The following is a 26,485-nucleotide window of genomic DNA, read 5'->3' as shown; positions in this document are numbered from 1 at the left end:
TTCTCCCCCAGAAAGTGACAGGCCCAACGCACATCAAAGGTCACCTGTTGGACCCGATTTTTACTAATACCCATATCCAGGTAGACGACCCTCAGCCGCTCCCCTGGACGGACCACTTTTTAATTTCACTCTCCTGGTCAGCATCAACGAATAGGAAGGCTGAAAATCATTCCAAAATTTTGAATCGGAATTGGTCCAATATTTCCATGGAAGAATGGACCACCATTCTCAAAGAAACACGCCCCCTTCTCGACCCTGACCCGGAAATGGCAAACCTGCAATTTAATCACTGGATTAAAAATTCATTGGAAGTATTAGCCCCTTTAAGTCTCAGGGACATTAAAAAGGGCCCAAAGAAAGTTGCATGGTTCACTAAGGAACAGAGAGACCTTAAACGGAAATGTAAGCAACTCGAGAGACAATGGAGGAAAGATTTTTCACCTGAGAAAAAGAAAGTATATCGTGATGCAATAAAACGGTATAAAGCCGAGATCACGAAAACTCAATCCAAGTTCTATGAAAAAAAGATTTTATCTGCGCCCAATTCCCCTAGAGAAATTTTTAAATTTTTTAAATCTTTGACTATCCCTCCTCTCACCACAACGATCCCCACTGATGTACAAGGTCGCTGTAATAATCTAGCAGAGTACTTCCAGGATAAGGTACAAGTGATTTACTCAGCCTTTCCGGCAGTCGCCACTGCGGACCTCGATGCTTTGACGAAAGAAATTAGAATACGTCGAGGTCAGAGCTTGGTCTCTTTCCCGCCCCTGGATTTAGATACAGCAACGACCTTACTTAATAAACTTAAATCAGGTTCACCTAAGGACCAGGCGCCTCCCACGGTGCTGCAAAAGGTTGCTTCAGAAGTAGCCCCTGTAATGGCAACTCTTATTAACTCTTCATTGGCAACAGGCAAGGTTCCTCCACTTTGGAAGGAAGCAATGGTGAAGGCCCTGTTAAAAAAACCTGGTTCTGATCCTGAGGTAATGGCAAACTATCGCCCTATTTCCCTGCTCCCGGGAACAGCTAAAATAGCAGAGAAGTATGTTAATTCCATCCTCTCCACTTATTTAGAGGAACATGACTGCCTGCACTCTACACAGACTGGTTTTAGATCTCGCCAGGGAACTGAAACTGCCCTGATTGCCGTAGTGGAAGAGGCAAGGAAAATTATGGATTCAGGAGGATCAGCTGCAATAATTCTCCTTGATCTCAGTGCGGCTTTTGATACCGTCAACCATCAAATTCTTATTGCAAGATGTCATGAGATGGGGATAAACGGTACCGCACTGAGGTGGATTGCCTCTTTTCTGGAAGGTCGGACATTCCAGCTTTTCGAGGAGAATGTTACCTCCAGGATTGTGCCTTTGAAGAGTGGAGTACCTCAGGGCTCATCACTTAGCCCCACTCTTTTTAATATTTACATGTGTCCTTTAGCCAAAATTGTAGAGGCATTTGGCATACAAATTGTTACGTATGCCGATGACACTCAGTTGATCGTCTCCCTTAAAGACGCAGGACAACCAGGAAGCAATCTTTCCAGGTGCCTTGAGGAAATATCCGTTTGGATGAAAAAGTCCTGTCTCCAGCTTAATGGGATTAAAACAGAGCTTATGCTGCTTGGTAAACCTTTACTCCCAGACATGCCGTTGGCTTGGCCTGGGTGTATGGGAGACCCGCCGATTCCCAAAAAGCATATCAAGAGCTTAGGGGTCTGGCTGGACACTAGACTTGACATGAAGATTCAGGCTATGAAGGTAGCCGGGTGTTGCTTCGGGATTTTGAAGTCAGCACGAAAGATTCTGCCCCTTCTCCCGTTTCAAGCAAGAAGACTACTCCTCCAGGCCCTGATTCTGTCACGTTTGGATTACGCTAATGCGTTATATTTAGGAGCCCCCCAGTTCACAATAGGTATACTGCAAAAGGTTCAGAACTGTGCGGCCAGAATCCTCCTGAAAATTCCTCGGAGAGAATCAGCAAGAAGTGCAATTAGACAGCTACATTGGCTTCCTGTCTCGGAAAGGATTAAATTTAAGGCCCTCTGTGTCACGCATAAGATCATGGCCGCGAATTGCCCTTTAATCCTTCGAAGGATAGTCTTTCCATATCACCCCAGAAGGCATCTGCGCTCTGCAAATAAGCGCCTCGCTATGGTACCAAGAATTGCCAGGACGAGATGTGGAGGTCGTTGTTTCTCTTATGTCGCCTCTAAGACATGGAACACCCTCCCAGACTCCATCCGTATGGAGGAAGAATACCTGCCTTTTCGACGGCTTCTGAAAACGCACCTTTTTCCTATGGTATAATCTGATCTGCCTGGTCGTCTGGTTTCCTAGCGCTGGGAGGCCTCAGGGTAGCCATGCGCTCTATAAATGCCTCTTCTATTCTATTCTAGAGAAATATATAAATGCACAGCTGGTCCAGTTCCTGGAAGAGCATTCTCTATTACACACATCCCAGACAGGCTTCAGACCAAAACATGGTACGGAAACTGCCTTGTTAGCGGTCACCGAAGAAACTAGAAGGATACTGGATCAGGGAGGATCAGTGGCAGTGATCCTCCATGATCTAAGTGCCGCCTTCGATACGGTCAGCTACACCACCTTGCTGGATCGTCTCCATAACATCGGAGTTACAGGTGATGCTTTAAGGTGGTTTGATTCCTTCCTGTCTGGTAGGTCGTTTCGGATCTTCGACGGTGAGACAACGTCCTCTAACAAACCCTTGAGCTGCGGAGTACCACAGGGCTCCTCCCTAAGCCCGGTTTTGTTTAAAGTGTACATGGGGCCGCTAGCGGGTGTTGTCGAACCGTATGGCATTAAAATGGTGTCATACGCCGACGACACCCAGCTTGTGGTCTCGCTGACAACTGGGAATAATAGGCACTCCCCAGCCAATCTGTTAAAATGCTTAGAGGACGTCAAGGGATGGATGACCACCTCCTCCCTCAAACTAAATGGAGAAAAGACGGAGCTCATGCTCCTTGGTCCAACCTCTCCTGTACCTCTCACCTCCCTGTGGCCCAGTACTCTGGGACCCCCCCCCTCCCCTAAGGAAAGTGTTAAAAGCCTGGGAGTATGGTTGGACAACAAACTTTCCTTCTCCATCCAGGCCACAAAACTGTCCGCCTCATGTTTTGGCCTACTTCGAATCTTGAGGAAGGTTCTCCCGCTACTTCCCTTAGAGGCAAAAAAGGTGGCTGTACAAGGTCTCATACAGTCTCGCCTGGACTCGAACAATGCCCTATACGTGGGGGCTCCTGAGATGACCCTCCAAAAATTGCAGGTTGTGCAAAACTGTGCAGCACGTTCTCTGCTGAAAGTCCCGCGCACCCAGTCGGCTAGACCTGCTCTAAAAAGCCTCCACTGGTTGCCAGTGAGGCAGCGAGTGGCCTTTAAGGCACTGTGCCTGTCGCACCGCGCCTTCTGGAAAACGGGCCCAGCTATTAATAACGACCTTGTCATCCCCTACCACCCTAACAGGAATCTTCGGTCGACGGAGGCGTTCCTTGCCGTCGTTCCCAGAGTGAAGCGAGCCAGGTCTGGGGGCAGGCTGTTCTCTTTGAATGCCGCCAAGCTATGGAATGCTCTCCCTTTTTCACTTCGTTCCAATCCGGATCTTTTCTCATTCCGTAAAAACCTGAAGACACTGCTGTTCGCCAAATCCTGCGTACCTTAGCTCCTTCTCCCTCCACCTCTCTGATCAACTTAGCGCTTGGACGCCTACGGGCAGCAATCGCGCTTAATAAATACTTTTACAATTACAATTACAATTACAATAGACCCCAGCTCCTGCCAAGAGACACTGGCCTGCATTGAGTTTGAGCTCTGTGTGATCTGAGGCAGGTGAGAGTGTATTTAGTGCCCCAGTATGTATAGCAGTGATGGGTTAGATTTGCTATCTCCTTGCATAGACCCCGGCTCCTGCACAGAGACCCCCGCCTGCATTGAGTTTGAGAGCATCGAGGCCATCGTGAAGACCAGCAGCCGCAACAAGTTCTTCATTGAGATCCATTCCTACTGCTTGGAGGGTAAGAGGGTGTGATGCCCAAGTAGCGCTGCTTGTATCTGTCACTCAAAGCCCTGCCTGTGCCTGCCAGATGCACTGTCCCTGTCTGTGACCTACAGCACTGTCTGCCCTGTCATCGGCAGCCATCTTGGTCCTATCATTTACACTGTTCTGTGCCTGTCGCCTACAGCAGCGTCTGTCCTATCCCATACATTACGCTGTCCTCTCACCTACAACTGTCTCAGTCATGTCATTTACACTACTATCTAACTGTCACATAAGGCACTCTGTCCATCACATGCAGTACGTTCTCCTGTCATCTACAGTCATCTGGGTCTCACCCCTACTCTCTATGCTTGTACCCTACATCAAGAACTCTTCTGTCCCCTCTTATTCCATAGATCAACAGTGTTTCCAAAACTGCTTTTTTCACCTCAAAACTTTGGAAGAATATCAGTCAGCTACTCTCTTTCTCCCATAAGGTGCAGATTATTATATCCCAGACATCTGTAGGACTGACATCTGTGGGACTGACATGAGTAGGGTATACTGGGGCTAGAGAAAATTCTACAGCACCAGCTAAAGTGGATTGAAGATGTGGCAGCTCGCCTACTGCTGCTCATGAAGCATGAAGAGCCCATGAGTCTGCCATGGCCTTGCTTCACTGGCTAACAGTGGCCCAGGTCCCTTGGTATGTGGCCCCTGGCACTGCATAATATGCAGCCGGCCTCATAAAAACACTCACACCCTTCATGGTGGCTGCAGCCCGCGAACTCCACACTCCTCACTATACAGGGGTCCCGGAAGGTGAAAGGATGTTGAAAGACCCTCTTTAGTCTATAGGGTGACCTTGTGGTATAGCTGAGATTAGGTATGTCTCTCACCACAGAAATCCTGCCTAACCTTTATCCACCCAATTAGGAACCAGAGTTGATATGAACTTTCTCCTGATGGGCTGGTAACAGGAGGTCACTCCTTGGCTGGTAACAGGAGGTCACTCCTTGGCTGGTAACAGGAGGTCACTCCTTGGCTTGGCTGTTTCTTGGCAATCAAGCAGTGTACATAAACACCTGCAGGACACACCGTGCTTTGCATGTCACTCACTGGTCCCTGTCTGGCACTTGAACCTCTGCCTGTTGTGCTCTTTGTGCTGTGACCACAAGTCCAAAGTACCCTCTATGTTTGACACCCAGTTCCATCTGAGCCTGACTGCCAGTCGCCGCACTCTGAAGGATGCGTAACTGCGTAGCTCCAATAGACACGAAACCCAGGGCGGAACTGCAATCTCGAAGAAGTGGTGCCCTGGGGTGCATCTCTTCTCCAGAGACATCAGCAAAGACATGGTCCTTAGCAACATCATCTTCGATGAGCCACAATTCAATAAAAATAAACACAACCAAAACTAAAATATATAGCATTCAAATAAATGATTAAAGGAAGCCAAAAAAGTAAAACATGAGCCATTCTGTCACTAACCTCATTGTCAAATACAGCACAAGCCGGGGCAAGGCACCGTAGCACAATCCTGCATGGAGCTGCACAGAAGGAAATGTAAACCGAGCCCACAGGTTGTTCAAACAGCTCATCTTCCTGCCAGAATCTCCCTTAAATGTGAGATTTCCAGGTCCAGCCAAAGCTGGGCTAGGGTTTGTCTGCTGTTTGTCTTTATTATAGGAGCTGATCCTAAGGGTGACCCCTTCGAAAAACCACACAGTCTGCATTGACAGCAACATTGGTAAGAGAAGGACACCCTTGAGAGCATCATGTCAAATACCACCAAGGGGGAAAAGCTACTAAGGTGTAAACCATCCTCAGGGTGAAAGCTTGCGTGGCCGGACAGACTCCAAATCCCTCATTAGCAACTTGGTGATGTGTAAACCGCAGTACTGCGCGAGCCTCCGCATTGGACTTGGCAGCATTTTATCACAGTTGGACTCCTGTGCTTTATTTACTCTGATTGTGGAGTTAGTTGGGGGCCTAGTCTTCTGTGTTTACTGATTTGACATTCAAACCAGATGGAAACTCACTTGTATCCCTGTCTGTTATAGAAATTAACAGAAAGTGTGTCTTGATTACCCTTCCGCCATACTTTAATAAAACCTTCCTGGCTCATGGCTGTGCAGAAGGACATATGGAAATTGTAAAAAGGCTTAACAACTCCTTGGTTGGAAGCCTGGCTCTCCAGTCCTTCCAGTTCCCTATTTATTTACTTTTCCGATCCTTTTCCTCTCCACTGAACAGGAAACCTATTTCACTTTGGTCTTTGTAAATGAGGGTGATCAGGTGCTGCATGGATCTATAGTTCTGAGCAAGAAGAACTGAACTTCCTTCTCAAGGCCACAAAGAGCTTCTCTACTCAGTGGGAGGCAGAAGGATCCAGCACATCTCTGGAGGATCTTCAATAGTCTAAAAGGTCTTGTGAATCCCCTAAAAAAGGTTGAACCATCACAAATATCCTGGAATTTAATGATATATAGTGTATATTTGGCCAATACATTACTACTTAATTACAGCTGAGATGGTTCAACCCAGTGATCAATCTTCTCTTTCCCACCAGGCCCACCACCTCGTGTTCAGAGTCGGAAAGAAAGTTTGAGTCGAATCACCCCAAACTCTTAATGCTATTAACTTTGAAGCCGGGTGTAGCTTACTGTCGTCCTTGTTTCACATCTTCCTTTTGCCTCGAGATCTCTCTACTCCACTTTTAAGTTCTCACATTCTCACTCTGCCTCCATTTGACTCCCTATTCTTGGCATTGTATTCTCCAGAGTACCAGAAGAGTGGGGAGAACTCATCGCAGAGCAGCGAGGTGTCCGGGTTCCTGAAGCTTGGCTGGTCGGGGAAGCACCTTCCACTGGTAAGGGATGAGGCTGGGTGGGGAGAAGAGGAAAACAAATGTGACTAGGAGATAGGAAGGTGAGAGTGTATGCATCTGCGGTCACTGGGAATTAGGGTTTGCTCAGTTGCTCCTTGAATCGGCTGCTTTGCTTGGGTGAAGGTGGGCGCTTCAAGTACGGAATGCCTCTTTTAGGCACGCTGGCTTACCCAATACCCGACTCCTAGTGCCCTTCTGTTAGTTGAATGTTTCTACGGGGGGGGTAGGAACTTACATCTCTTTAGCAGGTTTTTGGCAATTGTTGAGGCAGCCAAGCAAAGGTTGTGTTGTCGTCTTTCAACCTGCCAGTAAGCTGTCGGGCTGCTAATGGCACTTCTTAGTCACGCGAGGATGGGGTTAAAGAAAACTTTTCCTCCTCCATAGCACAAAAAGTCAGATATAAGGATGCCTTGGAAGAGGCTTGAATTGCCACCCTGTGGCCTGAACCTACTGGAAAGTAGTGGATGGTCAAGAAAAGGCTTCAGCGCTGCTGGACAGTGCAGGACGCTGACCTGTTTGTTGCTAACAGACATCTCGATGGCTTTGGTGTCATGTGATTATTCTCCAAGGAGGACAGTGAACATCATGTGATGTTATGTAATATCAATTTGTATGGCGCAGCTTATCACCTGTGAGAGTAGCCGGGTGCTGGAGTGGGAATGTAGGCCAAGCGGTGCTCCTAGTTGAACCGCCACGTCGTCAGTTTCTTGAGGAAATTAAGAAGTTGAGAAGCTGTTTTGATGTGCTGAGGAAGTTTGTTCCGGTTCTTGGCGGTGTTTTTCTTCCATTGACTTTAATGGTGCATAATTGTGCATAAAAAGGGATTTATTTTGCGAACTTGAAAATTTCACATCTCGAAAAGTACTTACTGTAGAACAAAGTTCTTGGTCTGAAAAACGACATAAAAATTGGTGTTATTTTTATTGATTGGTCTCAGATTCATTCTTCAGTGTGTGTCTCATTTATTGCCTAGGTGAGTACAACAAATGCTTAGCACTGCCCTCTGATAAGCCTAACTGCTCACCCACACTACCACAATGGAGTGTTAGTATTATCCACTTTTCCTCTGTGTGCCAATCTGTCTCTCCCGGGACTCTCTGCACATTGTACTTCATTTTACTGCACTATATAGAGAGCCAGTTTACTACAATCTCTTTCCCGAGTCCACTTTTAAATTTACGTAGGCTAACTAAAAGGCCATCTTTTTTATCTTTTTTGGGGGGAGTTTTATATAACGCAAACCCAAAGGTATCGGAGCATATTATATGACCTCCAGTTGCATTAGAGAAAGACACATTTATTTTGTTGGTCACGGGGAGATTAAGTGATTTGCCCAGAAGCTCAGGATGTTGAGCATCCCTGCCGAGACTCGAACCCGGTTCCCCAGCTTCGAGGGCTTACCACTCTAGCCGTTAGGGCACATCTTTGGTAAGGGCTATCTTGAGTGGTGTGTCGCAGTGGGGTTGATCCTTTGATGTAGTCTCAGTGTCTTGCGGTTTTTATGACAGCGGTGGTGAAAAAGGCAGTCACACTCTTCTGAGATTGCTTCTTGGATGGCATGAGTCACATCCATTGCAATTCCGCTAGTCTCTTTACGAGATAAGCATCCAAAGAGTGTGCCGGTCGAAGCAAGGGCTTGTGTCACACAGGTAGAGGTATCACTCACTGACTCTAGAAATTCTACACTGATGCCCGCACAATTCTCTAGAAAGAGCTGGACTACTTTCCCTGATCATGATGCAGCGTATTGCACTAGTGTTGCGTCTATCGGTGAGCACATACCACTTGACACGCTGGCCGGCTCCACGTTGCTGAGGCATGTAAGATCAAGACTATACATATCTTCAAATGATGCGCCCTATTTTGTTAGATGGCATTAAGTAAGGCGCTACCATAATATATCACAGCAGTTGGTATCACAGCTTTGTCATTCAGCTAGATGTAGCACGCGTGTTATAAGTTCACTTTCATTCTTTCATTGAATCAGGTTCTTTGGTTGCTGCTGGGGCTAAGAGAGTCAATCGGGAGTGCAGTCCCCACAGTCTCCAGCACTGAAATACTATGCCACCTTCTGCCTCCCAATCCCTGGGCACATTTCAGTGCGTCTCGCAAACACCGGACCCACCGGTATTGTTTCCACTCTTCTCCCTCAGCGCTGCGACACACCCTGAGGACAGCCCACTGAGGATCTTCTCCCGCACCACTCTCCAGAGACAGAGGCTCGCCTCAGTGCATCTCCTCTGAGCAGTGACCTTCAGGTTAAATTCACTGCTGCTCTGCTTCATGGCCTGAGTGTGAATGCCGCCATTTTGAAAGCTACCTGCGCCCTAAGCAGATCACTGTGGCTACAGCAGCTTTCCATCTCCCAAGTGACAGGCAGATTCTGGGGCTATGGGGCAACACGTCACTGATTTCCTTCTGAGTGCATACCGGACTGATGTTTGGATGGTCCCTTTATGCCGATGTATAAAGCAGATCACGGAGCGACATGCGCAGCCAAGCAGAGTCGCACAGTCATTACTTTTTATACAATCATCCATACTAGAAATAATGACTTGTAAGAGAGATTTTTAAAAGGTTGTGTTACCACAGCATAAATCATTAGTGAGGTGCCATCAAGAGTGTGGTGTTTTTTTAGAGACAAGGGGGAATATTAAGGGATAATGGGTATGAGTATTTTGAAGGAGCCAAGGTCACTTATTCCAAGATACCATAAACCATATTACACAGAAATATGATGAAATCCATGTCAAATTTCCAAATGGAACATCAAATGTATTTATTAAAATCTATAAAGCATTAATACAGTGAGAAACACAACCAAAAAAGGGGAAGTAACAAACGTGTAGGCTCAGGCATTCTTCATGTAACTACAATGAAAGCAAATTAATTATGTCCCATATGTCATACAGTACCAATGCTCATATACATATCAATAGTAGAAGTCATGGTACTAATGTCGACAACGTTTCGATCCCTTCATGTAATATGAGGACCATCATCAGGACATAATGTATTATGCCTGAGACGAAAATGCCTGCAAAGGAAGGCAATCAGTGTTAGAGGTCGAGTTCCAAGTTAGGGCAGGAGCTCTCCTAAGTCCGTAGCAGCACAATACAGTCTGAATAGAACGGCCTGCCGATAACAGGTCATATTGGGGGCCAGAGAATAGGGCTCACTAGCGGCAAGGCAACGCTGGGAGAATGACTCACTAGCCGGTCAGCATGGTATGCTCGGGCCGCAGATGCCGTAATCGGATTGTGATGTCTTGTTTCACAATCCAAATTTCCAAAAGGATGAGGAAAGGCTAGAGATAGTCCAAAGCCATACATATGAGTCATCTTTTAGGGAGACATTTAAAAGTTGTGAGTATAGACACAAAGGAGATATCTCCCTGAGGGTTGTGAGAGAAAACATTTTAGGTGTTGTAGGGATTCAGAAGTAATGTAAATCTTATATGGGATATGTGGACTTAATCTTTTTAGGGCTATATATGAATATCTGTGTATCAAACATCATCTTTACAAGTCCCATCTAGATAGAGTGCACACAAGCACCCACCAGAGCTTTGCTGTTTGTGATTTTAAATGTGTATTTTGAATAAAAACAATTCTGTCTTAAAAATGTGCATTGACAACGTCTGTAGCAGTAAGTGTGTTTTACATGTCGGTGTATCAAGCAATCAATCAGTGCTTTGGTAGAGTGCACTACTCACCTGTTAGGGTCTCAAGGTGCTTGGGGGGGAGGGGGTGTAGCTCCATTGGGTCATTCGAAGAGCCAGGTCTTGAGTTTTTTCCTGAATTGGTCCAGTGTCGGGCTTCGCCGGTGGTGGAGGGGGAGCCAGTTCCACGTCTTGGCTGTAAGGACCTTCCACCCGCTCTGTTCCTGTAGAAGCATAGGACGGAGGCTAGGGAGAGGTCTGCTGATCGTAGGTTTCTCTTGTGTGCATGGAAGGCGAGACCGTTATTGAGGTATTGAGGTCTAGTTTTGTGGAGGGCCTTGTATGCGTGTGTGAGCAGCTTGAAAGTTATCCTTTGTTCGACGGGGAGCCTGTGGAGGTTGCGAAGGTGTTGGGTGATGTGGTTGTGTCTTGGGATATTAAGAATTAGTCTGGCTGCACCGTTCTGGACGGTCTGGAGTTTGCGGAGAGGTTTCTTGTTGATTCTGACATAGAGGGCATTGTCATAGTCCAGTCTAGGAGATGAGGGCGTGAGTGACCGTTTTTCTCAAGTCTGCGGGTATCCATTTGAATGTTTTATGTAGTATGCGGAGGGTGTTGAAGCATGCGGAGGAGACGGCGTTGATCTGGCGATTCATTGCGAGTTATGAGTCCAGTATGATGCCCAGGTTACGTGGTTACATGGTTGCATGGTAGGTCGGGTGCGTGGGTTTCCGAGAGCGGGGGGCCACCCTGTGTCGTCCCAAACTGAGGGGGAGGAGCCAAGGATGAGGACATCTGTTTTCTCTGAGTTAAGTTTCAGGCAGCGGTTCTTCATCCATGTAGCGACGGCTTTCATTCCTTCTTGGAAGTTGTGCCTGGTGATGTCGGGTTCCTTGGTGAGAGGGAGGATGAGTTGGGTATCATCGGCGTAGGAGACGATGTTGAGCCCATGGTTTCTGGCGATGGTTGGGAGGGGGACCATGCAGACATTGAATAGGGTGGGGCTGAGGGAGGATCCTTGGGGTACTCTGCATGGGGTCTTTGTTGGTTCCGAGAGGGAAGGCGGGAGTCTTATTCTCTGTGTTCTGGTGGTGAGAAATGAGCGTATCCAGTCTAGGGCCTTTCGTTTCATGCTGGCGTCGTGAAGTCTGGTGGCTAGTGTGCGGTGGGAGACGGTGTCGAAGGCTGCTGAAAGGTTCAGGAGGATGAGGGCTGCTGTTTGGCCTTGGCTAAGGAGAGCACGTATGTCGTCTGTGGCGGTGAGGTCTTGGTGCTGTGGTTGTTGCGGAATCCAGATTGGGAGGTGTCTAGAATGTTGTTGGCTTCGATGAAGTGTGTTAGCTGGTTGTTGACGGCCTTCTCGATGACCTTGGTTGCGAAGGGAATCAGCGAGATGGGCCTGAAATTCTTGAGGTCCATTGGGTCTGCGGAGGGTTTCTTGAGGAAGGGATTGACTTTGGCATGCTTCCAATCACCGGGGAAAGTGGCGATCTTGAGGGAGCAGTTGATTGTCCGGCGTAGCTCAGGTGTGATGGCTGTGGCGGCCCTGTGAAAGATGTCAGGTGGGCAGGGGTCAGAAGGTGGATGCACTGGAGTGGATGCTCTTCATGGTCTTTATGGTGTCTTCTGTCATGAGTGGGGTCCACATAAGTAGGGTCTGTTTGGTGGCATCGCTGGGGGCGGTGGCTGGGGTGGTGCAGAGGTCTTGGTCGCCGAAGTTGTTGTAGAGCGTCTGGATCTTGAGCTGAAAGAAAGTGCTGAGTCTGTTGCAGAGGTCTTGGGAGGCTGGGACGTCGGTTGTTTTGCTGTTGGGTTTGCCAAATTCCTGTATGAATGAGAAGAGTTCGTTGGTGTTGTGGGCATTGGAGAGGATTCTGTGTTGGAGGAAATTCTTCTTTGTGGATTTGATGAGTTGGTGGTGTGCTGTGATGGCGGTTTTGCAGGCGGCGCATGTTTCAGGAGTTTTGCTGTTTCTCACATCTTTTCCAGCTGCCGGCAGGAGCGTTTGGATTCTTGGAGTGCTTTGGTGAACCAGTTTGCTTTCTTGTTGTGTCATCGTATGGTCTTCTGGAGGGGGGCAAGTGTGTTGGTACAGTTGGCAATCCATCGGTGGAGGATGCTTGCTGCGGTGTTGGCGTCAGCGCACGTGCTTGTGAGCGGTGGGTTTTATAAAAGAGAAATGGATGCAGTGGTGGTCCATCCAGAGCTGTTCTGTGGTGTGGCTGAAGGAGATTCTGTTTCCTCCTGCGAAGACGGGGTCGAGTGTGTGACCAGCTGTGTGAGTGGGGGTGGAGACCAGTTGCTTCAGTCCTATGTTGGTGAGGTTCTCTAGGAGGGCGATGGTGTTAGGGTCGTCGTAGTTGTCCAGGTAGAAGTTGAGGTCTCCTAGTAGTATGTAGTCTGTGGTGGCGAGGGCGTGGGGTGCGATGAAGTTGGTGATGGTGTTGGTGAATTGGGCACGGGGGCCGGGCGGGCGTCGGGAGTGTGTGTGTTGAGGAGGTCCCAGATTTCTGAGGCATGCCGGTGTAGGGAGCGTACAATGGGGAGGATACATTTCAGTGGTTTGTGTGCTCTGGCGTCCGGTGGACTGGGGGTTGCTGCTGGGGTCCGGAGGTGGGTGAAGGTGCGGCGGCAGTGTTGGCAGGAGATTGGACCTTGCGTGTCGGCATCGAGAGCTGGCAGTTGTTGTTGCATCCGGCGTTGAGAGCGTGGAGAGTGCAAGCTTTGTAGCGGCAGGGGGTCGGAGGACCAGGGTCCCTGTCTCTGGTTGCAGTCGGGTCGCGGACCGGAGCAGACGGGCTTGCATTTGGCATGCCTTCGGCGCGCCCACTGTCCACGGCCACTCAAGGGCCACCATTAAGTAGGGGTCAAGGAGGGTGATCACCTGGGAAGCAGGAGCCACGCGCAGGGGGAAGGGTGGCAGGGGCAACAGCGGCGGAGAGCACGGGAAGAGGGAGCCGGGATGGAGGAAGCGAAAATAGGCAATAAAGAGAGAAAGGGGAATTTAAAGAAAAACAAGAAGTGAAAAAAGGCAAAAGAGAAAAGGGGAAAAGGAATAAGAATCAAACACGAGAAAGAAAGAGGAAAAGAGCAAAGAAAGAGGCATAGTTCAAATAAGAGAAAGAAAGAGGCAAAGAGCAAAATAAAAGAGAAAGAAAGGTGTACATACATATGAGTCTCTGTGTTTGCATGTTTGGAATGGATCACCAGTAGGATGGTGGATTCTTGCACTTTTCTCCTGTATTGGTTCTGATTTTTGTCCCTGTCCTGCTTCTTTCTGCAGCTGCATCCGATTGTGGCGGACATGGAATATCTACTCGACCAGCACTTGCTCCTCACTGTCAAATCCAGCGACGGGCACGAGTCATATGGTACATTCTACATCCTGTGTTTTTGGGAGAGGAGGGAAGTGACCGGTCCCTTGGTTTTGTCTTGAGTCTTTTTATGCAGGTAGTTGAGTTTCATTTGGATCAGGTCCCACATGTATTTGGTTTGTATTGTGCCTGTTTACAAGGGAAGTTTGGTTTGTTATTCAGTGGTTACTACAGAGCACAGGTATTGTTTGCCTGTTGACTTGACACATGTATTTTTGGTTTCCATTGTTGTGTCTGTTTACAAGGAAAGTTTACATTTGTATTTCACCTGCAATTCGTTGGCATTTTTCTGCACCTGTTCTTGTGGGCAATAGTGTTGATGCTGTGAGTCTTTGCTGCATGGTTCTTCCCTAGAAAATCTCATTTCAGAACTTGTCAATCGCAGGGCAGTCAAAGACAATGTTACTCGGGCTTTCATCAGGGTTATTACATCAAGGGTGTATGGAAGTAAGCCTTTAGTCCAACATAACAAGCATCTATGGTTATAATAAATTCTCAACATAGTATATGTAGTCTCAAAGCCGCTGTAGTCTTCTTAAATGCTTTTGATCCAGGCTGAGCACCGGTTTCATAAGGGAGATACTTCAGCTTGGTTAGAAGGTCATTGAAAGTAAGTTCTATCCTGCTCTGGACCACAGCTGGTCAGTTATGTTCCATTTGAGCAGCAAGGTGGTACCTTCAGTGTGATGTCATGATGCCTTACCATCTCATTATAATGTTCCACTGCCCTCTGTAGGCGAGTGCTGCATAGCCATGCGCTCCATGATCAGCAGCGTACCGCAGACGTTTGAGACCTTCCTGTCCCATCGTGGAGAGGAGACGGGCTCCATCCGTGGCCGGATGAGAGTACAGATTCCCAGAGACCGGCGCGGGACACGGGAGAGGCTGTACGGTGAGCACTCTTGTATTCCTGGAGTTATTCCTTTATATGAAATTGTTAAGCACAAACTGTGAAAGAGGACTGTAGGCCACCATTTGCATTTTAAAACCATTTTTTGTGTTCTTTAATTAAGGTGTTTTTTGTTTAGTCCTTTCTTGACATGTTTTGTTGTTTTTCTTGCTTATGTGACGTCAAATTGCAGTCCCCGTACTACTGTAGTTGAGAAGAGAGGAAGACTAGTTGAAAGTTGAGCAAATAAAATTTTGTACATAAATCATACTGATATCCCGTTGATAAATAAATGTTTCATTGTGGCATAAAGTATTGTATGATCTATCCCTGCTATATGCCATGTTTTTGTTTACTGTGTAGGCCACCATGCAGCACTGTGAAACCATGTTGTAGTTTTAGCCATGTGCTCTACATAATCTGACCCAGGTTATTCTGTTCTGGGTACCCACCCTCATGCACACTATAGTAAAGTATAAATAGATAAAAGGATCTAATGCTTGGTGCAGGATTCCTCTTATGGTGTGGCTGTTCAGTCCCCTATTTTGAAATGGTAGAAAGCATTAGTTGGCAAGAAAGCATATGGAAGGACACTATGAGGTTTTGCACAATGTATCAGGCATGACATGAAAGAGAATTTGCATTGGAGCTGCAGAGATGTAAACAAAAAAAAAGATTAGTAGCCTGATCTTGGAGACAGTTTTACGTTAAGACTCATTCCCAGTCAGAGGTGGACTGGCCATCGTGTGCCTACCCATAGCTTCATGAGAAGATTGAACATTGCATCTTAGTTATACTGTTTGGTGATATCAATGACTGATACAACGCCTGTTATTGGGAAGTTCTTTGTCACAAGTGTATTCAGTGTCCAGTTAGGCTTAACTTACTCAAGGTTTAGGTGTCAGTAGTAGAGTTAATGTCTGACACCTGAAAAAGGACGAGCGCGCAGTAATCTACATTGACCACTCTCATTACTTCTTAGCTCATTACAATGCAGAGGATTTGAAAAATCCCATCCTCGTCGCCAAAATGTACTAGGTGAAGAATTCTAAATTGTAGACAAGGTGGTAGGTTCCAAGTTGTACTTTATTGTAATAAGTTCCAAGTAGTAGATAGATGGTAAATTGTAGTAAGATGGTAGTAATAAGCTGTAATAGAAGCCCCACCAGGAGCAGCTTCCTTCTGCTCAGCCTCACATCTGCAACCGACACTCTCAACCAGTCCACACACCAACATTCCATGACATCATACAGCATTCTCCAGTCATGCAGGCTGAACAGAAGGGAGGGTATTGGTGTAAAGAAAGAAGAGAAGAAATAACCTTACAACAAAACCTTTCCAAGAATGCTCCTCTGTAAAATGGGGCTTCCACAGGCCAGCCTCACTGCATCTCAGGATTCCTACTGACAGGGATAGATCTCTGCAGGGCGTCTGTGAGAATATAAAGTCTATTCTCATGACATAACACCCTGTTTTATCATTCACGTACTTGGATGTTCGAGCACCCAGTCATCTCTGATAAGCCGATTCTGTCCTTTCTGAATTTGTAGAAGAAACTATTCTGCACTAAGACCACCAGCATGTAGTGCCAAAATAGTAGGAGGTAAATCTTCCTCGAGTTCTTCTTCTATGGCTGCTGGAGAGGATAAGGCATCTGCTTTCCCATGTCTCTTCCCTGGTTGATAATAGAATCATTATAAAAAACCTGGAGAAGAAGAGTGTCCATCTGGCATGTCTAGAGTTACTGCACCTCTTAGATTTTACAAAGACCAGGTTCTTATAATCAGTCCAGATGGTGATTTTGGGCCAGATGCATCAAGGTGAATTGCGATCGCAAACGTTGAAATTCGCAATTTAGCTGTGTGTGATGCAGGTAAATAAGGAATCGCAAAATTTGTGATTCCCTATTTTGCGCAAGCATTTAGAGATTCGCAATTTGCAATTCCCTAAATGCTATGTAGGTATCCATCGCAAATTGCGATTTTGCTGTAAGGAATCTCAAATTACCACCAACTTCAGGTTGGTGGTAAATTGCGATTTCTTTGAAAAATGCAATTTCATGCATTTTTCAAAGTGCCATGTGGCGCACAATCATGGCCTTAGGGCATGTATGTGCACCACATGTGCACACGTTCACATTACAGGGGTGCAACAGGGTGTCTTTTAGAAACCCTTGGAGCCTTGAAATTGCGTGCGCAATTTCCGAGTACCTATTGGGTAATCGCAAATTGCGTATGCAATTCATATTCATTTCTATGGGCCTCTTGGCACATTGGAATGAATGGGTAGCCATTCCTTATTTGCAACTCGCAGTTTGCGAGTCGCAAATAAGGAATGTGTAGGAATCGCAAAAATGATTGTGATTCCTACCTACATAGTATTTTGCGAGTCCTTAATAGCGATTCTCTAAAAATCGCTATTAAGAACTCACAATCTACTACAATGATACATCTGCCCCTTTATGTTTTCCCCCTTCCAGATAATGACGTCACTAGCTAAATGTCTCCTTTATTGGCAGTAATTTTCTATCATAGATGATGTGGTTTCTTTCTGTAGAAGATAGCTCTCTTAAGAACAATGCAATAAGATGTAGTTCTTCCGTCACCAGATGTCTCTGGGACAAGATGGCTCCAATGGTAAAAGCTGAAGCATCAATCGTTGTTATGCTTGGGAGTTTATTATCAGGATACCACAGCATGGGTGCAGTTGTACACAAATTCTTTAATTGTTAAAATGCTTCTCTTGTTTGCAATCCCATTAGAACTTGACCCCTGCCTTTACTAGATTAGTGAGGGGCAATACAATTCTCGAGAAATAAAGGAATACATTGTCTATAGATGTTGGCAAAGCCCAAGAAATGTTGGATCCCTTTCACACTCTTTGGTGACACCAGTCCAAAACTGCTTTAACTTTACGTGGATCTATCTGTATGCCTTGTTCAGATACAGCAAATTCATGTGTCTCAAATTTTGCACACAGTCAATGCATCCAGAAGTGGGATAACACCTCTTTGACATGTCTTAGCTATTCTTCTATAGAGTTGAAGATTTCAGGGTATCATCAAGATAACTCACTACTTAGGGGCCGATTCCGATCTCGTTGGGAAAGCCCTCCGTCCGAGTTGGATCCGGAGGGTTTTCCGACCGAGCCATGCCCCAGGAGTCTGACCGAGCGAGTACGATGCATCCGTATGCTGACGGACTCGGGTCGCTCGGACTCCCATCAAAGTCAATGGGGGCCGGTCGTATGACGCGTACACGGGCTGCCATTGACTGAATGGGTACATTGCGAACAAGGGCGCCCCCTGTAGTGTGTACACGTTGGTGCCATCCGCACGGTACATGCATGTGTAGAGGTGCCCCTTGGGTCCCCCCCTGTGATCGACTCGTAAGGTTACGGGTGAAGGGGGGGTCCGGCGCGGACACCCGAAGACCGCTTCCCGGAGCGTTTACGTGTCGGAGGATCCGACTCGATCCGGCTGTCCGAATCGTGCATCATACTGGCTCGGTCGTAAATCGCCTACATTGCACGGCGCGGTTTGCTTATGGACAAGACGTACGGGGCGATTTGGAACCGGAAACGATTCGGTTGATGAATTTCGCGTTGCTCGCATCGTACTTGCTCGCTCGTACAGCTGTACGAGTTGGACGGAAAACACGCGTACGGCTCGTACTTTTTCCGGCCGGATCCCTTTCGGAGCCCTTTCGAGCGAGATCGGAATCGGCCCCTTAGTGTTTCAAGATATCCTTGAACATGTCATTTACTAAGTGTTCGAATGTGGTTGGAGTGTTACATTGACAGAAAGGCATGAATATATACTAAAAATGGCCATACCTGGTGGTAAAGGTGGTTTCCCACTCATTGCCTACTCTAATCTGTACCAGATTGTATGCCCCATGCAAATCCAACATTGTGAAGATCTTGGCAGTCTTCATTTTATTCATTAAAACTGAGATTTAGGGTAAGTTATACCCGTTGCAAATAATGATGTTGGTAAGTTCACAATAATCAATTTTTGGTCTGTAGGTCCCCTCTGAATAAGGAATAAAAAAGATGGAGGCTCCAGTTGGAGTAGCCGAATGCCTGTCAAGATATTCCTTAAGTACTTGGTATTCCTTGATGGTCAATGGATAAACCCTTCTATGATAGGCCCTGGAACGAAATCAATGGGGAAATCATATTCCCTATGGGATGGCTGTGAGCCAGCTTGAGCTTCAGTAAAGACGTCAACAAAGCCATGATGGAGCTTGGGCAGGGCAGGAAGCAATGAATCTTCGTGTTTCAGTACCAGGCGTGAAGTTTAATTATTTCTCCAGACATCCTCTCGGAAAGCATTTCTCCTGACAAAATTGAGATGAGAACTAAATGATGTGGGGCTTGCAATTAATAGTAGGACTATGGCAACTACAATGTCCCCATCACAACTGTGAACAATGGATTATCAGTCACATTGAAAGTCAAGGACTCCACTTGTCCTTCAGAACATACCATTACAAGATGTAGATTAGCTTATAATATATCTCGAGAGGTTAAGCGGGTTCCCTCTATTCCTTGAATGGGGTCTGTGCATGTCATTTTCTGCAAAGGTATTTTTGCCATCTTTTGAAATCTATACTAGTAAACAGTACACTGGCAATGTGGGCTCCAAACGGCGCACCGATATGTAATTATTACAAATTCTGTTTCCTCCAACACTCGACTTTTGTGACCCCATTGCCAAGAGGCCACCCCAACACAAGGTCAAGAAATAACAAAAGAAAAGGAGCGTTCAATTCTATATAGGATTATCTGTTCCAAATTCAACAGATGGTCACATTGTTCTCCAGCAATAGATCAAGTAGTCATGATGTGACGAATACAAGTTATTCAGGAGTCGTGCAAGTTGCTGTGAATCAAATTTTCTTTAAAATATGCCAATTTGATAGAAGCAATCCATTTGACCCAGCCAACGCGTTTCGTCCCAGTGGGACCTCATCAGGGCTTGATCAATATCCCAATGTTATCATCCACCCAGTGTTAGCTCCTGGCCAGAACTGTTGTGAACTCATAGGACATTCGAACCAGAAAACAGAAAAGATAAAGATAAGATGGGAGCGCAACACGCCATCTGGTGGTACAGAATTGTATCTGTGAGGATTTATGAGATAACAACAGGAGCTAACAATTTTTATTCGTCATATCTTGACTACTTGATCTATTGCTGGAGATCAGTTTAACCATCTGTTGATTTTGGACCAGATAATCCTGTATAGAATTGAACGCTCCTTTTCATTTGTTATTTCTTGACCTTGTTTTGGAGTTTATAGTCCATAAAACAACCAGAAGCTCCACAGTCAATCAGAGCCAAAAGGGTGCATGGCCATTAGGTGTCTTAACTTGAAGCGGTAAATAATAATCTGCTTGTGAAGGTGCAAACTCTTTTGGCAAAGAAGAGCTCCTCGGATTTGCGAGCCAAGGACAGGAACAGTAGTTTTCCTGCAACTGGGGGCAGCTTCTTACAAAATGCTGCGATTTACCAAAATAAAGGCAGAGCCCATCTTGCGACATCAATTTTTCTCTTCTTTGGTTGACAGTCTTTTTAAATTCCTAATCTGAGTAGGTTCTCTACATTTTCCTCTGATAATGAACAAACCTCTTCTTTTCTTTTTAGCAATGAAGGGTGAACCCACCCTCTTCTTTTATTCTTCCAATGTTGCTGCTGGGCTTAAATCTCAAGCATTAATTCTATTCAAGCTTTCGCTGTGGTTGATTGATATACCACTTGTGCCAAAGTGTCTTTTAATTCTTTCTGCAAGTCATTGTAGAGCGTGGCAGCAGCAGCATCATCAGTTCTACCTGTCTCCACCTTTCATTGATAAAAGGTGTTCACATGAGAGATAATGGGCCCAATTTTGATGTTGCCGGACGGAGTAAACTCTGTTGGTCTGGAGCAGGACTTTACGTCCACCAGACCGAGACTACTCTACCTGCCAAATTTATAAATGACCGCCACTGGCAGGAAATGCCATCATGGCAATTCCTGTCAATGCATTTTCCTGTTTGGTGCAGGGTCCATTACTGGGACCGAGCCCAGCACCAAACAGCATAGTTTTTATATTTTCAAAATGAAAATCCCTAAACTGGATTTTATTTTTTTAAATAAAAAAAAAATGCTCCCCTCGCTATGCGAGCCTTCTCCCATAGTGAAGGGAGCATTTAGCAGTTTTTACTGCCTCTTACTGCCAGGGTATTCCTGGCGGTGACAGGCGATGGAAACTCACCTGTTATTCCGCTCATGTAAATTAGGTGGACAGAATGACAGATCGACCTCCAACGGCCCTTACTCCACAGGTCCGTTGGGGAGATTACTCATGGGGGAGGCGTAGATGTCTCTGCCGTGATTATTGCTAAGGCCGCCCACATATAAAGTTGGTGGGTGAACCGCATTCTTGGCCAAAAGGATAACCTGTCGCTATCGAAGTATCCTTACCGCCAAGAGTTAAATTGGGCCCAATATCTCAAGTTCCATTGTTTAAAGTGAGAGGACTGCAACATCTGTTTTGTGGAAAAGTCATTTGCGAAAAGTCAGAATTGTGCCTTAGTAATGGGCTGTCTGTATTGATTAATGGTGTGGCCAGTGTAATGCATCTTGGGATAAACGAGAGAGAATGAACGTAATCTTAATCAGGTCCATTTGAAACAACTGAGGGAGCGAAGACTAAAAATAATACTTCATAGGATCCACTGAAAGTTCTCTGGTAATGCCAGAACGAGGATGGGAGCGACCAGTGCCTGAGATTTGAATCCACAACTTTTGTTGCTGTCATCCTCAATCAATCAGGATTTATATAGTGCTGCTAATCACCTGGTAGGGTATCCAGGCACTAGCAGGTCCCGGAAGCTTCATTCTAACAGCCAGGTCTTGCGCAGCTTTTGTAATTCCGGAAGGAAGTGAGGTGATGGTCCGGAGCTGCTTGGGGAGGCTGGCCCAGGCCTTTATTGCGATGTAGGACAAGGAGCGTCCTCCACTCCAACTTTGGTGGATGCAGGGCGTGTGGGCAAGTGATAGGGAGGTGCAGCGTAATTTTCTTGACCGTTGGTGGAAGTTCATGCGGTGGTTAATGTAGGCGGGTCCTTGGTTGTGTTACGTAGCGTCTTGTGTGCATGGGTCAGCAGCTTTAATTGACATGTCTTCTGTACGGGGAGCCAGTGGAGTTGCCTGAGGTGGGGTGTGATGTGGGTTCGTCGGGGAAGGTTAAGGGGGAGTCTGGCTACGGTGTTCTGTATGGTTTGAAGTCTCTGTATGAGGCGTGCGGTGATTCCTACGTAAAGGGCATTGTCGTAGTCCAGTCAGCTGGTAATGAGGGCTTGTGTCCCTGTGCGTCTCGTGTGTGGTGGTAACTATTTGAAGATAATTCGTAGCATGCGCAGAGTGAGGAAGACGGCGTTGACCTATGATTTCATGGTGAGCTTGTTATCGATGATGATTTCAATGTTTCTGGTGTGGTCGGTGGGAATGGGTGCCGGTGCCAGGTCTGGCGGACACCAGGAGTCGTTCCAGGGGTTGCTGTTGTTGCTGGAGATCCATGCAGTTGGGCTCAGTACTAGAAGGTTAATCTTATTTAAGAAAAAGGTTAGCTTTTGCAGAGTGACCTTCTATCACTCTGACTTTTATTAATAGCGTGTGTAATAACCTGAAATGGATTAGCAGCTGAATCAACGCCCATATGTGGACCTAGCAAACTGTCAGGAATGCACCCATTCCCACGAGGGAGAGCCAGGCTTTGGATTTAGATGGTAATCTACCAATCGTCCCTTAAGGACTTCCAGAGAGGCGGAATGGTCATGCAATCTCCTGAATCATTCCGAACCAGGGAAAAGAGTGTGGGGTTAGGGAAGGTGAGAGAGAAAGATATCATGCTAGCGAAGACCAGTCACAGAAGATTCCTTTGCACTCCTAGAGTGGATGGCATTATAATAAGCAATCTCAGAGTCGGGGTGGAAGGCCTGCAAGAACAAGCGACACAAACAGTGGGACTCAATAAATACTTTTAAAGAGATGGCGGAATTGAGCACCGAAGGCACCAGGAAACACCCAGATGCAGTAGTAGGGATGGGATCAAACAACCTAAAATTATGAATCACAGAAATTCGGCAGCGAAAGAGTTAGGAAAACCAACCAATGGAAAAGGGCTGCCCGAAACAGGGAAGGGATTAACTCAACAAAAGTGGATGAAAACAAAAGTATGACAAACTAAGAGAGACCGGGAGCCACACAACAAGGGCACAGTTGTCAGGCACCATCTTGCTAGTTCATAGTCTGTTCATAGATACCAGAAGGGTTGTGCCCTTCCACTGGACGTGACCTGGAACTGTCTGTTCTTGGCCATTTGACTGTACGCCAGTCACCCAGAGCTGGTAGTCCACGGCCTCCACTACTTAGGACCTGGAGTTCATCCAAACAACTTTTTGTCAATGCTGTTTTACACTGGCGAAGAAACAAACGCTTTGGGGGATGGAATGTCCCCTGCATGTTATACAGTTGTATTCCCCTGCCCTAAGTGTCAAACTGCATGTGTGTGATATTCTCTTTTTTATTTGGTTCTACTGTCATGCTACTCTGTGTGCGCAGAGGTCCAGTCCTCTCTCTTAACATGCATAAGATCCCAGAGCTGCCCTGTGACCCTGGAGGAGTGCCCCGCCACCAAGAGCACCGTCATTGACAGACAGAGGACTGCTGTCCCTGTTGTGAGTTTCGAGCATAGAGCAGCAGCGGCAGCGTACCCTGTGTTGTGAGTGACCACATCTTTTTATCTGTGTCAATGACGTGGAGGCCTACTGACCCTCTCATATAAAGCTCTGCTTCTATGTGCATTCCTGCTTCCTAGTGCTGACATTTTGCACTTATGTCATGCATTTCTGTGTGTGTAGCCAGCGTTGGTGTGTCTGAGTGAGCCATCGTAATGGAGGACTGTTTGATGCATTTTGGATACCCAAGGCTAGGCCTTTGCACAAGATAAAGGTGAGGTTGTTTTTCCAGACAGTGGAAGAGTATTGCTGACATTCCTGAAGCTGGAGGGAGGAAACCTAGACACTGACGTGAGGGGGACAGGGAGCCAGGGCTCCTTTAGAGATTGAATTCGGCCTCTCACTTGGGAGCTGCTGATCACTCTTCCGCAATGCTGCCATCTTGCAGATGGTTTAAGAGAGGTGTGGGACTGCAGACTCTTGTGAGGCCTGCGCTCTTGTCTTTCCTTGATGAACCAGTTCAGTTGGCTTATGACAACCAGGTGGAGAAATCACAAACCACTTCGTGCCTCTGCTGTGGGTGCTGCAGCGTGGGGACAACCCTGCTAGTAGAAGCATCACCGTACACAAAGGCTGTGTCTGGAGAGCAGCCTGGAACGGACACTTGACAGGAGAACCACCCTAAACCAGCTCTGAAGTACCTGACAGTGGATACCAATCTCCTGTCTGACTATGGTGTACAAAAGTGGGACCCCTTCTTGTTGTTCCAAACGCAAGTCCTTTGTGGTCTCCAAAGTTTGAGACTCTCAATTGCACAGTTCTTACAATTTCTGATGTCATCTTTTCAGCTACAATAATATATGGCTGAGAAGAGGGCTTATTCAGATACCATTGATCAAATTCAAGACACGCAAAATTGATCTGACAACGAAGCAACTTATTGGAGATGAATTAGAGCAACAGTCCAGCACCTCCTCCACAAAAACAAGCATTGACAACATGCATTTTCACCTATTTGCTATGCCAGTTCGTTTTTGCAGATGCAAAAAAAAAAAGAAGGGCGAGAATGCAGCTGCTGTTGCAAGTAGTCAAGTCAAGTCAAGTCATAAAATTTGTATAGCGCACTACGTACCCAGAGGGTTTCAAGGCGCTTAGGAGGGGGAGGAGGATTATTTGTCAAATATCCACGTTTTAAGCTGCTTTCTGAACGCTAGGTGGTTCTGGGTGAGGCGAAGGTAGGCGGGGAGTGAGTTCCATGTTTTAGCAGCCAGGTATGCAAAGGATCTGCCTCCCATGGTGGTCTTGTTGATGCGAGGTATAGTGGCGAGGGCTTGGCTGGAAGATCGTAGTTGGCGGGAGGGGGTGTAGAAGGACAGTCGAGAGTTGAGGCAATCTGGTCCGATGTCGTAGAGTGATTTGTGTGCGTGGGTAAGCAGTCGGAAGGTGATCCTCTTATTGACGGGTAGCCAGTGGAGGTCTTTAAGGTGATCAGAGATGTGTTCGTTGCGAGGGATGTCTAATATGAGCCTGGCTGATGCGTTTTGGATTCGTTGGAGTTTCTTCTGGAGCTTTGCGGTAGTACCCGCGTAGAGGGTGTTTCCGTAGTCCAGTCGGCTCGTGACTAGAGCGTGGGTAACTGTTTTCCTTGTTTCGAGGGGGATCCAGCGAAATGTTTTCTGAGCATGCGAAGAATGTTGAAGCAGGAAGAGGATACGGCGCTGACTTGTCTGTTCATTGAGAGTGAAGAATCCAGGAGGACGCCTAGGTTCCGTGCGTGGTCTGTCGGGATGGGTGCTTTTCCGAGGGCTTCAGGCCACCAGGAATCGTCCCATGCAGAGGGGGATGTACCTAAGATGAGGACTTCAGTTTTGTCTGAGTTCAGTTTCAGACGGCTTTGTTTCATCCATTCGGCAACTTCTTTCATTCCTTCGTGTAGGTTAGTTTTGGCGGTGCTAGGGTCATTGGTGAGAGAAAGGATTAGTTGAGTGTCGTCCGCGTAGGAGATGATGTTGAGGTTGTGTCGGCGTGCGATGGCCGCGAGGGGTCTCATGTATACGTTGAAGAGGGTGGGACTGAGTGAGGATCCTTGAGGGACGCCGCAGATGACTTCAGAGGCCTCGGACTTGAATGGAGGAAGGCGGACTCTCTGGGTTCTTCCGGTGAGGAACGAGGTGATCCATTCAAGTGCTTTTCCTTGGATTCCGATGTTATTGAGGCGTTGTAGAAGGGTGCTGTGGCAGACTGTATCGAATGCTGCAGAGAGGTCGAGGTGGATGAGGGCGACTGTGTCTCCGTTGTCCAGTAGAGTTTGAATGTCGTCTGTTGCTGCGATGAGGGCGGTCTCAGTGCTGTGTTTGGCTCGGAAGCCGGACTGTGAGGAGTCGAGGGATTTGTTGGCTTCGAGGAAAGCGGCGAGCTGGTTGTTGACGGCTTTCTCGATGACTTTGGCCGGGAATGGAAGAAGCGAGATGGGGCGGTAATTTTTGAGTTCGGTGGGGTCCGCTGTTGGTTTTTTCAGAAGGGCAGTGAGTTCGGCGTGTTTCCAGTCTTCTGGGAAGGTAGCGGAGTTGAAGGAGCAGTTGATGACGTCTCGGAGGTGCGGTGCTATGACGGAGTCTGCTTTGTTGAAGATGTGGTGAGGGCATGGGTCTGTGGGGGATCCTGAGTGGATGGAATTCATCAGGCGGATGGTGTCCTCAGTGGAGATTGGGTTCCAAGCGTTAAGGGTGTTCACGGGGGGAAGGTGGTCAGCAGATGGTAGGGTGGGTTGGTTTCCGGGTTGGTTGTCAAAGCTGTTGTGGATGTCTGCAATCTTGTTGTGGAAAAAAGAGGCTAGGGAGTCGCAGAGGGTTTGAGAGGGGATGATGTCGTTGGAGTTGGCCTAGGGATTGGAAAATTCCTTGACGATGTTGAAAAGTTCCTTGCTGTTGTGAGCGTTGTTGTCAAGT

The 26,485-nt window shown here is 46.9% G+C and overlaps 1 protein-coding gene across 2 annotated transcripts in view; it reads left to right on the top strand.

Moving 5' to 3' along the window:
* LOC146829678 (phosphatidylinositol 3,4,5-trisphosphate 5-phosphatase 2-like) overlaps positions 1 to 26,485 on the top strand; it is a 737,141-nt gene that overhangs the window by 582,731 nt on the left and 127,925 nt on the right. For both annotated transcript variants that reach the window (XM_085608354.1, XM_085608353.1), the window contains exons 21-24: positions 3,917 to 4,033; positions 6,780 to 6,868; positions 13,831 to 13,918; positions 14,658 to 14,813. In XM_085608354.1, the coding sequence (XP_085464480.1) occupies positions 3,917 to 4,033; positions 6,780 to 6,868; positions 13,831 to 13,918; positions 14,658 to 14,813 (450 nt within the window). The remainder of the gene's footprint in view (positions 1 to 3,916; positions 4,034 to 6,779; positions 6,869 to 13,830; positions 13,919 to 14,657; positions 14,814 to 26,485) is intronic.

Source organism: Triturus cristatus, chromosome 5_2, assembly GCF_964204655.1.
Source record: "Triturus cristatus chromosome 5_2, aTriCri1.1, whole genome shotgun sequence".
Classification (NCBI taxonomy): Eukaryota; Metazoa; Chordata; class Amphibia; order Caudata; family Salamandridae; genus Triturus; species Triturus cristatus.
The sequence above is the reverse complement of the archived record's forward strand: the minus strand, read 5'-3'. Positions and strand labels throughout refer to the sequence as shown.